Genomic DNA, 14,464 nt, shown 5'->3' on the forward strand with positions numbered 1-14,464 from the left:
TATCAGGAGAAAAAAGAAGTAGAAAAAGTCAGACAGTCATGACACCTTTTCACATTCTCTGAAAAATGCTCAGTGACACATAGTCTTTGAGAAGAGCTGGACCTTGGAGGTCGCTTTTTCAAGTCTTAAAAATAAAGTTAATAGACAAAGTAGTCTATACTGCAGGTGCACTGGTGTGAGGATTTAACAAACATCTTGCGCTGAACAGTATCCAAACTTGTTCATCTTGTATAACTAGATGTTGCAGACCCATGTCAATCGAACTGAAATGTGCCTGACTCTGGGAAGTTTGTCCTAGAGCCTCCCGCTGCACAAACATGGCTTCACAACTGCTCATCTGCTTTCTTGCCAAACACTAAGCAGAATTTAATCCGAGGGAAACAGTTGCCTGGGTTGCAGTCTATTCTTCTTAGATGTGCTTTTCCTCTAAGCCACGCTTTTAAGTTCTGTCCCCGGATTTGACGATAGATCACAACAGGCAGGTTTCTGATTTCACTTTCTTCCATCTCAACTTCAGCCTAAAATAACCTGGATGAAAAACAAAGTGGCTATTGTGGATGATCCAAGGTACAGAATGTTCAGCAACCAGGGAGTCTGTACTCTGGAGATTCGCAAGCCTAGCCCCTATGATGGAGGCACTTACTGCTGCAAAGCTGTTAATGACCTTGGGACAGTGGAGATTGAATGCAAACTGGAGGTGAAAGGTATGCCATCCAAGGCCTCACACTAACTAAAGTTAGTCAGTCATTTACTGATGGTTCTTCATATGAAATCTGAACTGGTTGCCAAAATGTTTCAGCTGGGGCAGGGGCAATGGTAATGGGTGGGGGAGGGAAGAAATAGAGAGAGAGAAGGCAAGTTTTTACATTCTGCTTTGGCTCTGCTTTACTTGTTCAAGGATTTTGTTTTTGTCTTTTGAAATTCTCCTTAACTAAAGCAATATTAATTTCGCTGAAATATTGATAAAGTATTGAGCATGATGAAAGTAAATAAAGTCCAAGGGTTATGGCCTTGCTGACATAGCCCACCTATAAAACAGGAGCCTACCACAAAACCAATATTGCAGTTAAGGAATTTGCATCCTTCTTTTTTACTAAGTTAACTAAGCTGTGGAATCTTTTTTTACATTTTTATGGGTTGGTTTGTTCATTTATTATGGGTTGGTTTGTTAAGTTATTGAGTGGTATCATACCCATAGACTATAGTGTACATATATAGCACAAAATTGACAACCAGAGAATATCTATGTATAGATAAACATTTCATTTCAGAAATGTGGCAACCAAATCCAAGAAAACACATTGGATTTATATCGGAAAAATCTCAACATAGACTGCCGACCTTTTTTTTTTTTTGGTCAGTCATGAGGTTTGAACCAAGGGCCTGGCTCTGTCCTGCTCGTTTGCTCAAGGCTATCACTCTACCACTTTAAGCCACAGCTCTACTCCTGGTTTTCTGGTAGTTAATTCAAGATAAGAGTTTCATGGACTTTGCTGCCTGGGTTGTTTTTGAACTACGATCCTCAGATCTCAACCTCCTGAGTGGCTAGGATTACAGATGTGAGCCACCAGTGCCAGGCATATATTGCTATCCTAATCAATTTTCTTATTGACTCTGTTTTATTCTGAATTTATTCTTTATTTTTATTTTATATTTTAGGTCAGTTGTGGGGCCTGAACTCTGGGCCTCGGCACTGCCCCTTAGTTCTTCAGCTCAAGGCTAGTGCTCTACCACTTAGCCACAGTGCCACATTCTGGCTTTTTCTGCTTATGTGGTGCTAAGGAATTGAACCCAGGGCCTCATGCATGCAAGGCAAGCACTCTACCACTGAACCACTTCCCAGCCCCTGAATTTATTCTTGATAAAACCCTACTTTAAGACATGGTAGAACTCCTACAGAAAATCATCACTTTGAGATAATAGTGACATGATCCTACTGTGTTTTCTATCATTCCTAACTATATTAAATTGTTAGTCTATGTTAATCAAGGTCTTTTTCCTACCTCTTGGCAATGAGGAATTTTTTTAGTTTTCTAATTCTAAATTTAATGTAACTATGGCACAAGAAAGTTCTTGAACAAGGCAATATCCTTTTATAAATTTTCTTTTTTTCTTAGGATTTCTATTAGTCCTCAGGCATATGATGTAGTAGGTACATAATTGAGTAATAGAAAAAAGTTACTTGTATCTCATAAGGTATATGATATTTTTAGAAAATTTCAAACTATACCATTGGTTTAGTTCCTACATATTTAAACACTGTGGCCTTAAGCTTCTAATTGGCTCTAAATGATGAATAAGGTAATATTTGCACATCTGTTTTCAGATTTCCTGGTCTCATTAGTTCCAAGGTATTATTGACACAAGTTTCAACATCTCCTAAACAACAACTGTGAAACTACTACATAGTCATGCTTTGAAAAATACTAAAGGTTGTCATTGGCATAAAATGATTCTTTTATAAGTGGTTTGATATTTAGGGCCTTACATAAATGCAAACAATGTTATGTTTATAGCTATAATATTATATAGAGTTAATTGTATGTATAGTAATTGAATCAAATACTAGAGTAAGAATAGAATACTGTATTCTAATATATAAGTTCATGATGAATTACCAACTGTGCTTTGTTGACAAAAGTTTTTGCTCCTAAAAAGTAAAGCCAAGATTATTTAATATCACAATGGTTTCTGCTAAAAGGTTTCTGATAAGAACTGTGTTAAAAGGTAAGAATGCCAACTGAGAATAAATAAATACTGGTACACATATTCTAATTCTGCAGTGATATATCAAGGAGTAAATACCCCTGGACAACCAGTCTTCCTGGAGGGGCAGCAACAGGTTTACAAAACTCATATCCCACTGGATATTTCTACTTTCCGTTCCATTCCTCTTACATGAAACGCACTTTGCATGTAAAGCTTGACTTTCTTTTTGCTTTTAATTGTATTTCTTAGCAGCTCATGGCATACGATGTTTATGCCATGAACAATGAAGGCCAAATTGTTCAAGGATATTAAGTCATACATTTTATTAGAAAATTAAACACTACACCACATGGCCCCCATTAATAAAGCCGGAAAGCTACCTTGGAAGATGATCTCATTTTATATAGGACTGGGAAAGGAGGGTACACAGTTCAACTTTTCATTTTTCAAAGGCAGAAAGATGTGTCTCTCCTATAAGATAATTTACAGCAGCTTCATGATGAAATTCTGAAACTAAGCATTTTAAACTTGTTAAATTGAAAAAAGAAAAGTAGCCTTGCATATTTGGTTGAGGGAGGATACATAGAAACATAAATTATCTGAAACGTATTATATGTACAATTTTCTAATTACAAATTCATCAGTAGAACATCTATAACCTATTTTGGACATTTTTAGGAAACCCAGTTTATTTGTTTATTAATATAAAAGGAAAGAAAAGTTTAGGATTCTCTACATGTGTTAATAAACCAGTCGTATCATACATGTGCAATTCATCCCATTTGGAAGAAGTAATAAGAGTTCTTCGGTGCTGGGTAAGCAAGTGATAGAATCTCTAATGTAGATCTATACCTAAGTGACAGTATTGGGCTTCCTGGATTTCCAGAAGTAGTGTCAGCTTTGAAGAGGAAAGAAATAAGAATTCTTCTTCTAAAGTTTTGTAGGTTACACAAAATAGTCACTTTGTAGCCTGAGTTTAAGACTTCCACAACTTCCACTCACTTACACCAGTGGTATGTAATCAGTTCAGAATATACTAGTCTCAATAAGTACACTTGAAAATTTTGCCTTTTGGAATTCCAACATATATATATGAACACTAACATTTGGTATATTGTCTTTGTTTTTCTTTTGTTGAAAAACACAATATATATATGTTGTAGGGTGTTCTTTTTAAAGCTAATGGTTTGGAAGCTTTTATTATAAATATTTATTCACTATACCATCAGATTCGCTTTGTCACTTATTCTGGCACAGTGGTTGTACATATTAATAAATTTTTTCATATTAATGATTCCTTTGAAGTGACTGGATCCTCACCTTTCCTTTTATGTGCTTTTATTTTCATACATCTTTCACTTGACTAAGGATTAATGAAATCTATTCATTATAATCATGACAATAATTTCATCTCCAACAAGTACTGAACTTTGGTGTAGCATTTTATTAATGCTTACAACTTCTTTCTCTCTCTTTCTCTCTTTCTCCTCTCTTTTCCTTAGTTGTAGCACAGTAAGGATTTTTGAATGTATATTGTCATCTAAGGTAAGCTTTCATATGGTTTTGGCATATGAAGCTTATGACTGTCATAAGCCATACCAAGCCTGTGGAGTATGGCATGATTTTCATTATGTGATACAATGAAAATAGACTCCCCCCCAAATCACTAACTTTTGTAGCTCTCATTTGTACTCCCGTGTCTTGAGATTAACAGCTTGTTTATTCACCACACCCTCCTGTTGACAGGAAGCATGTTGTTGCATGCAGTAGAGCATGAAGAAAAGCATTTAATGTAGTGCATTCTGGATTCTTTGCATCAAGGAATGGACATGTTCTTAAGTGGCATTATTTCTACCATTATGTGACTTGAATTTTTTTAAAGGAGAATGACTTTCTCAAATTTGCATTATTAAAGAAGTTTTAGAAATGTTGGAAGAGCATGCTGTTTTTGGTCTGGTCATGAATTTATTAGCAAGTAGTGAAATGCTTCATTAAAAAGGACTATGTAGTTTTGTGGTTAATGGGCTCTCTCCTGGGTGACATTTTTCTTTTTAAATATAATTCAGAAACTCTTAAGGTAGGTATGCAACATTGTTAGGTATTTCTCATATTGATTTATTATTTATTTTAAGATAGGGTCTCCCTATGTAGCCCAGGCTAGCTTCAACCCGTTGATTCTCCTGGCTCAGACTCCTGGAGTGCTGGGATTACAAGCATGCACCACCATACCCAGCTTCAGTCTTTCTATTTTTAACAAAAGATTTCCATTTTTGTGCTTTTGACTGTTCATAAATGGCCAAAGTTAAAGGGAATGCCTATTTTAACTTCTCCAATATGCTTGAATCAAAACCTGTTGTGCTTAATTAGAAAGAACACTAAAGTAAGCTAAAAATACATCTTCCCACTGACCCATCATAGAATGTGCATTTATTGTGTGCCATTTGGTCAGAAACTCGTAATCATCCATAGAAGACTCAGTCATACAACCTTCTCAAGGAGCAATAAGTATCTCTGCCATTTCGGAGTTTAAAGTAAGATTAAACAATGGTAAGGGAAATAAATTGCTATGGATCTTCTGGGAACTTGCTTTACCTTCAGATGTCAAGTGGTTTGAAACCTAAGTGAACTAAACCCAGGAAGAGATTTCCACAGAAGGACTAAATGAATGTAGGAATAGAATGAGTCACTCCAGGCAGATAGTCCCATACAATTATTTCATCCATTTTCCATATAGAGGGTTTTGATTTTTCCCCTCCTTTCCTTTCTGTCCCTTTCAGGTGGGCTGTCCTTCTGCAGGCTCCTCTTGCAAGGTGTACCTCCAAACATAATTAATTCATATCTGCGAGACTTACAATCCAGCAACCCAGAGGAATACTGACAGCAAGGCACTGACTCTCAAACCTCTGCTGCTTTGAAATCTGGTTGAAAACAAGAAAACTTGGTTTCTGGTTTCCAACCACACCCTGTGTGGTCATTTTCTTTCTTCCTAATGTTAAAGAGAAATATAATAATAATGTTTGCACAGATTGCCTAAATAAAAAAAATTGCAAACCAATCTCATTTGTAGTCAGTGCTTGGGTTATTTTGGGTCTGTGTTTAATCACTGTATCTGACACACATAAACTAGAGAACACAGAAAAGCAGTTGTTTTAGTTTAAAATCATTGTAGATTATTTTTTTCTTTTCCAGAGGAGAAATCTAGTACAAAGCTGAGTGTCTGTGCCTCTCACGTGTAATCCTAACTACTTAGGAAGCTGAGCTCTGAGGATCTTGGTTCAAAGCCTACTAGGAGGGAAAGTTCACATGAGATTCTTATCTCCAATTAACCACCAAAAAACTACAAGAAGAGCTATGACTCAGCTGGTACTTTGAGGGGGGAAAAAAAAGGCTGAGGGACAGCATCCAGGCTCTAGTACCAGCACAAAATAACAAGACAAAACAAAACCCACAATACAATATATCACAGTAGAATTTTTAAAAATCCATCTCTTTTTATCCCCCTGTTGGTTCTAGGGCTTGAACTCTGGGCCTGGGCACTGTCTCTGAGCTTCTTGTGCTCAAGGTTAGTACTCTACCACTTGAGCCACAGTGCCACTTCCGGCTTTTTTGAATAGTTTACTGGAGATAAGAGTTGCACAGACTTTCCTGTTCAGGTTAGATGCCTAGGAGTGGTACGGCTGGGTTATAGGATATATCTCTGTTTAGCTTTTTGAGGAACCTCCAGACTGCTTTCCAGAGTGGTTGTATTAGTGTGCATTCCCACCAGCAGTGCAATAGGGTTCCTCTTTCTCCACATCCCTGCCAGCATTTGTTGTCTGCATTCAAAATATAGGCCATTCTGACTGGGGTTTTTATTTGCAGTTCCTTTACGACCAGGGATGAACCACCTTTCCTCATGTGTTTCTTTGCTATTTTTATCTCTTCTTCTAAAAAGTCTGTCTTTAGCTCCCTTGCCCATTTAGTGATTGGTTTGTTAGATTTGAGAGGGAGAAACTTTATTTAACCTAGCAACTGAGAAACATTTTTACCATTATGTAGAGTTTTTTTTTTCTTTTGTGCTGGTCCTGGGGCTTGAACTCAGGGCCTAGGCACTGTCCCTGAACATTTTTGCTCAAGGTTAGGGCTCTCCCAGTGTGTCCACAGTGGTGGTTGATTGGAGATGAGAATCTTATGGACTTTCCTACTCAAACATAGAACCACGATCCTCAGATGTCAGCCTGCTGAGTGGCTAGGATTACAGGTGTGAGCCACCATCTCCCTGCATTGATAAATAGTATTTTAGATGTTCAGAGAAGTTGCACCTATGGGTTCCTCTTTTAATCTACTTGTTTGTGTAAGGATGCCTAGAGTCCTATCTAGGTTATTTTGTCTAGTTATATTTTAGATCTCACTCCCACATATGAGAGAAAACACATGCCATTTGTTTCTCTGAGCTTCGTTTACCTCACTTAGCATGATTTGTCCTTGGTCCATCCATTTCCCTGCAAATGACAATCTTATTCTTTCTAATGGATTCGTAAAATTCCATTGTGCATGTATACCACTTTTGAATGTGGAACCCAGGGATCTTGAGGGCTTATTGTAATTATATGGGTAATTCCTATGTAAATATCCACTTTAATCAAGAAATCTATTTACACGTTGTATCTTAGCCAATATATCCACAAAGACCATATTGATCCACAAACCAAGTTAATGTTGTTGTTAAGCCCATCAGCACATCTCTGAAGCCTGGCCTATCACCCAAGCAGGCTGCTGACTCAAATACTACCAAGTCAGAGTCAAATCTGTTAGGCCATTTATAAACACAGCTTAAAGTGACAGTAAAAGCATCCAACCAGAGTTTTGGTTCTCACTTTATGACTTAGTCTGTATATATGATTTCTTCTACTAAAGGGACTTGGACACTGCAAAGTTCTAATAAGGAAGAAAAGTTTATTTTGCAATTGCAAAAAAATTTTTTTTAATAGTCAGAAGCTGTCATTGCTAATACGTGTGCTGTGATAGTATTGGCTTAAAACTCAAAGGTGAATAAACCAATTTGGGCCTAATACTATATATGTCTATATTCTTTGAATTCCTTCAAGGAAATATATACATATAGTTATATATGAAGGGCAATGTGTAAACACCGTATGTATAAAGAGCATTCTAAAACTCACCTGTCAGATAACATGATATATATATTAGAATCAGTGTATGGAGTACAAGACATGCCATATTATTTTGTTTTTCTAAATCAAATTAACTATGACTGAATTTCTCACCAGCTGGGAAGCTTAAGTAATTCTGTGTCCTCTGTGAATATCCTACCTTTGTCTCCAGTCATAAGGCACACTAGAAACATTCCTGGTGTCCAGAAAAGAAGGACCTCTGGTCTTCAGTCTATACTAGCAATGGCAGAGATACTTGTTCTCCGGCCAGTATGCTCCACTCAAAGACAGATGACTCTGAAACTTCCCTGACAAAATAGCATAGAGTCTTTCAACTATCACCTGATCATTGTATTAGGGCTCTCCTGAGAAACTGACTAAAGTGATTAGACAGATAGATGGATGATAGATCAATCAATAGATAGACCATTGATTTCTGTATTTATATTTCAATTGATTGATTATAAGGTCATGCCATGAGAATCTCATGATCTTCTTTCTGGAGATAGAGGAGACCAAGGGAAGCCAGTGATGTTATTAAAAGCTTGAGAGCCAGAAAGACAGTAACATATTACAATTCTAGGCCTGAAGCCCCGAGAACAGGAGTGCCCAGACTCCTCAGCTGATCGTATAATGCCCAACCATTCAGAGAGAGAGATGTCTGGTTTATTCAGTCCATCCATTCAAATGCTAATCTCTTCCACAAACACCCTCACAGACACACTGAGAAATGTTGTTTACCCAGCTACCTTGGCATCCTGTCACCCAGCTCAGTTGACACATAAAATTAACTCTCACAGCAATGCACCTGCCACATTTTGAGATGTTCTTTGTGAGCGGGGGTAGACATCTCTCTTGCTCAGCCTTAGATTTATATAAGAGGAATCTCAGCAGGTTCAAGAGGATCATCCCGGACCTCTTCTAGACACAGCTCCCTCCACAGGCCTATGGGAATGCTCCTACTTATAATAACCCCACTTTTAGAGCCTCTTCTCCAGGTTCTAACACCCAGAAAAAGCACCATGTGACCGGTATTTATATCTCAAAGCCCAAAGAATGACCTAGAAATACTTGATGGCCAGGAACAGGGGGTAGGAGATGTCATTAGAGCAAGGGCATAAAGCTTGGGCATCTATACATTTACACTGATGAGTCTTCGTAGTGTGGTTGCTTATATTATGACTTGATTGGTTTCCTTATTTTTTATATGTATTTATTTTTAATTGTTATTATAAAGGTGATGTACAGAGGGGTATTTCCTTATTTTTGTGAGTGACAATTACTATCCTTGCAACAAAGATCAAGTGACTGCTACAAGTAGGTATTCCTAAAATTATTTCTAATGGATCAGAGAAACAAACGCATTAAGGGCATCACCTGCTTCCTGACTGGAAGGGAATCATCACACTCTTAAAGTCACCTGGTGATCTCTGTGTCCTCAAATGCACGGGCCTGAGTAATCTCTGTCCTTGCTAAATAGTTTTTCTTCTATCTGAAGTAAGTTTCTAGGGACAAAATACCAGGAAGCGACAAAGGCAATTAAACACTCCCAGATGGGGGACTTAATTGTGACTTGGGGCACTGGCTGATTCAAATAGGTCCTTAAAGACAAAACATTGTACTCAAACGCATCATTGGCCATACCTGCTTTTTCTCCCAAGAAATAGGTTCCGAAAGAGATGCTCTGTTCTTTATAGATAAGCACTTACGCAACTACTCATAGGCAACTGATTCTCACCTGCTTTTATTTGAACCTTAGCTTCATTCCAATCATGAAGCCTAGGAAAACATCTTTAAAAAGACATTATATACCAATTTAAACACACTGGTTTAAGCTCTTTTATGAAAGAAGGAAGGAAGGAAGGAAAAAAGGAAGGAAAGAAAGAAGGAAATAATGGAAGAAAGAAAAAAGAAAGAAAAGGAGGGAGGAAGAAAAAAGAAAGGAAGACAGGAAAAAAAAAGAAAGGAGAGAGAGAGAGAGAATTACCAATAACACTATGGCAAAGGAAAAAAACCACTCTCTAGACTTTGTAAGCCATCCTTCATGGAGTATTATGACAAAAGGTCATTGGAAGGGAGCCTTGTTTCAAAATAAACCAAAGCTGTTTGGGAATCATGTGGTCATCTGGAAACTTCCAGGCACTAGAGAGCCAAGGAAATGCCTGTCCCTCTTCAGACTAAGAGATGAAGTGGCAGAGGGCTCATGTCTACTGGGGGTTATTGTGAATTTGGAAGGGTTAGAGGCATGGCTCATGTGGAGAGTCTGAGTTTTGAGTTCAAATCCCAGGACTGCCAAGAGAAAATCTGGAGGAAAGCAGTTTCCTCTAGTGTTCCTCAGTGCCATGGAAAACAGTTTTTTTTTTTTTTGGGGGGGGTCCAGTTGTGGAGCCTGAACTCTGGGCCTGGGCACTGTCCCTCAGCTCTTCAGTTCAAGGCTAGCTCTCTACCACTTGAGCCACAGCGCCACTTCTGGCTTTTTTCTTTTTGCTTATGTGGTGCTGAGGAATCGAACCCAGGGCCTCAGGCATGCAAGGCAAGCACTCTACCACTGAGCCACCTTCCCAGCCCCGTGGAAAACATTTTAAAGCAGCAAAATGTCAATTCAATATATAAAAATGGTTTAAAGGATATGAAAAGATTGAACACTTGGGAGGGGTTGATATTTTAATATTGTGGTTCAAATCTAGCTTGAGTAGGAAAGTCCATAAGACTCTTATCTCCAATAAACTACCTAAAAGCCACAAGTGAAGTTGTGGCTTAGGCATCAGAATATCAGCCTTGCGAGAAAAAGCTAAAGGATAATGCTCAACCCCGAATTAAAGTTTCAGTACTGTTGAGCACACACACACACACACACACACACACACACACACACAAACACACACAAACACACACACACACACACACAACCCGAGTGTTAAGAACTGTGTCTCCAAAGGAAATGAACTTCCTTAACTTTCATTGCTTTTGCAATTTTAGGTGAAAAGCACAGTTACCACATCTTAGGGATTTTATTGTGAAATTTAACTTTCTGATCTTGAATAGGAAATAAAGCATTTCTAGAGAGGAGAGCAAAGGTTTTAACCAAATTCATTATGCCACACTGCATATCTAGCTATTCGTATATTTTGTAAAGTGCCATCAATTCATAAAATTCAAACTTTATAATTTCAAAGTACAAAATTCTAAAGACATAAATCACAGTAAATGAAATGAAATTATTTACACCAGTGAACCCTAACATCCACAAATACTCCTCCATGTAGTTCTAAGGCTAAGCCATTGATGGCTAGATCTCTGAACTCTGCTACACTGAAAATCTTGCTGGCTGATTCTTTTTCTTTTTTCCCCCCAAAATAACCATTATTACTTTAATTCTACACATTTCTGGGATATGGTGTGTTTATTTGGTATGAACATACAACATATAATGATCAAGTTATTGGGGGTCCAGGTGATATGTTGATTATAATCATACCATTTTCTAAAATAATGAAAGTCAGTGGATTTTGAAGTCATAGACTGACATGCCTAATCTGGCTTCACTGAAACTGTGGAATATTTTTTTTGCCTGAAAGTAAATGTAGGGGATGTTGGAGAAGATTTGAAAAGGAAGTGAAAGTTATACAGAGGAATCAGTAAGTGAGACCAAGAGCCTAGCGCAAAAAAAAAAAAAAAAAATGTTCTTTCTCCCTTGGGAAGACAACCCAATTCATTCAACAAGGAAATGAAAACTGCTGGAAGTGGGCTGGGAAGGTGGCTCAGTGGTAGAGCGCTTGCCTTGCATGCCTGAGGCCCTGGGTTCGATTCCTAAGCACCACATAAGCAAAAAGAAAAAAGCCAGAAGTGGCGCTTTGGCTCAAGTGTAGAGCGCTAGCCTTGAACTGAAGAGCTGAGGGACAGCACCCAGGCCCAGAGTTCAGGCCCCACGACCGGACCCCAAAAAGAAAAAAGAAAAACTGTTGGAAGCCTAAGATGCTGTAGTGATGTAAGGTGTGGCCACTGAAGAAGGCTCGACAGTGAGCAGGAGAGATACCTTTGTGCTAATTTCACATCTTCTATGAGTCTGCAATTATTTAAAAATAAAAGGTTAGCCAAGCGCCAGAGGTTCACACCCATAATCCTAGATACTCTGGAGGCTGCAATCTGAAGGGATCTCTCTTATCTCCAATGAAAGTCTAAAAAGCCATAGACGGTGCTGTGGCTCAAGTGAGAGCATTAGCCTTAAACACAAAAGCTCAGGGACACCACCCAGGCCCTAAATTCAAGCCCCAGGATTGGCATTAAACAAAGAAAAAATAGTTAAAGAAATTGGTTTTAGATTGGTGCCTGTACTCTCTGAACTGGGCAGAGAAACAGATGAACACAAATATATCCAAGGTCTGGATTACCAGGTACTCTTGTTTTCTGGGAGCAGAACCCTCTCCTGCTGGAAGAATCTGAAAAGTCATCTTAGAGAAGTTGGAGCTGAAGCTGAGCCTTGACTAATGTGTAGTTTGGTGAGGATGGAAGAAAAGATCCAGTAGAGAACAAATGAACCAAAGTACAACTAATAGACCTAGGCAGCTGGAGCATAGGATTAGAGACAATAGCAGGAAAGAGATGTTTGGGTTGTAAGACAAAACAAAAAGCAAAACAAGATAGATTGAAAACTGATTGCTGGTAGCTCCTACCTGTAATCCTAGATACTCAGGAGGCCAAAACCTGAGGATCCAAGATTCAAAACCAGCCCAGGCAGAAAAGTTTATAGACTCTTCTCTCCAATAAACTACCAAAAAGGAGAAGGTTGATCTATGGTTCAAGTGTAGAGCTTCAGCCTTGAGCAAATAAACTAAGGTAGGTATAGTGCCTAGGCCTTAACCTCAAGCTCCAGTACCTAGGGAGATAGGATTGTTAGCAAATGTTTCTAAAAGAGGACTTTATAAACAGATTTAGTTCAAGCTCCAGTATGACAGACAGACAGAAAAGAAAAAGAAAGAAAGACAGGAAGAAAGAGAAAAAGAGAAAGAGAGAGGGAGAGAGGGAGAGAGAAAGGAAAGGAAAGAAAGAGAGAGAGAAGGAAAGAGAGAAAGAAGAACAGAGAGAAAAAGAAAAGTATATCCAATGAATGGTCTGGTCTGTCGGTAACCTCAAACTCAAAGCTGTCAAATTTTCTTCTGTAAAGAGACTCAAGTAGTTGCTGGGTCAGAGTGGCTCAAGCCTGTAATCCTAGCTACTGAGGAGGCTGAGATCGGGAGGACCACAGTTTGAGGTCAGCAGGCAAAAAAGTTCCTTAGATTCCATCACCAAAATAGGTAGCAATAAGCAGGGCTGGAGCCGTGGCTCAAATGGTCAAGCACCAACCAGTCTAAGTAAGCTCAAAGCCCTGAATTTCAACCCCAGTACTGAAGAAAAAAAAATCAGGTAATATTCTAGGCTTCGCAAGCCATCCAGTCTGCCCTAATTGCTAAACTCTGCTGAGGGGGGGAAAAAAAACTACATGGCTTTATTCATGGACCTGAGATTTGAATTTCATAAATTCTACACCATGAGCTATTGTTCTTTTGATTTTTGCCAAGCACTTAAAAATATAAAAACATACTTAGCTATGGACTGTAGGAAAGGCAGGCGGGCTGCAACTGGCTGTCTCCTTGTTCCAAATTGTTGGATGAACATCTCTGCAGACTGATACTGAACCAAAGGAGGATCCAGGAAGTGAGTTTCTAGCTTTCCTGATGCACTGAAGCATGGAACCACGAAGTGAAGAGACACACAAGCTTATCTCTGATTGTGCAACAGAACATGTTTATGACAGGACGTCCACTGTCCAAGTCGTGCATTGTGAGGTAAGGGGCCGGGGCACTGTTCCTTGGCCCAGGGGAAAGGACATGATTGGATTACGGCCCTTAATTCCAAGGAAAGGCTGGTCTAAAAATACCCATCCTTGTTGGTGTCGAATGCTCTGAAAAATAGACATGTGGGCTTCAAATATTCAGTTCCCGGGTTAGATAAATGTTCCCAAGCCCAGATTTTTTTTTTTTTTCTTTTTAAGTCTAGTTGCGGAAACGTCACTCTGATTCTCAAAGAGGCTTAGCCTGAGCCGGATAATGGAGGGATCGCTTTCCTCTTTCGCTAAAACATGTTCATGTGTTTTTACCAGGCAGATTGGGGTCATCAAGCTGGTGTCCAAAGATCCGCGGAATCTTCTCCTCACTCTCTACACGCCAGGCTCTGCAGCAGCGTGGTCCTGCAGGGGTGCGTGGGCACAACGCGAGGCGGAGGAACCATCCAGCCACAGAGACTTTTCGAGGGCCATTAATGAGGCTAAGAAACCGGACCTCGGGGGCAGATGCGGGACGCCTCTGGCAGCAGGCAGACACGCCCACAGGTCCGATCTGTCCAATCAGCGACATTTGGGGGCGTGGTCAGGTTTCACAGCTCCACCCCTTATCTCCAAAGCCCCGCCCCCAGGCGGCCGCGCCCGCTGCCCCACCGCTTTGGGGGCGGGGACGAGGGGCAGGGCGGAGCCAGGGGGCGGGGCGGGGCGGGGCGGGGACCCGGGGGTGGGCCCGGCGGGAGTTCGACCTCGGCGGAGCTAGGGGCCCCCCCGGACCGGCGGGTGT

At 39.7% G+C, this 14,464-nt stretch overlaps 1 protein-coding gene across 2 annotated transcripts in view; it reads left to right on the plus strand.

Annotated features, from left to right (window-relative positions):
- Positions 1 to 5,735, plus strand: part of Mybpc1 (myosin binding protein C1) — a 93,869-nt gene extending 88,134 nt beyond the window's left edge. For both annotated transcript variants that reach the window (XM_042693283.1, XM_042693282.1), the window contains 2 exons: positions 518 to 704; positions 5,487 to 5,735. In XM_042693283.1, coding sequence (XP_042549217.1) covers positions 518 to 704; positions 5,487 to 5,587 — 288 coding nt within the window. In that variant the 3' untranslated portion in view covers positions 5,588 to 5,735. The remainder of the gene's footprint in view (positions 1 to 517; positions 705 to 5,486) is intronic.
- Positions 5,736 to 14,464: the final 8,729 nt, after the last annotated feature.

This window comes from Dipodomys spectabilis, unplaced genomic scaffold, assembly GCF_019054845.1.
Source record: "Dipodomys spectabilis isolate Male_0828 unplaced genomic scaffold, ASM1905484v1 ptg000163l, whole genome shotgun sequence".
NCBI lineage: Eukaryota > Metazoa > Chordata > Mammalia > Rodentia > Heteromyidae > Dipodomys > Dipodomys spectabilis.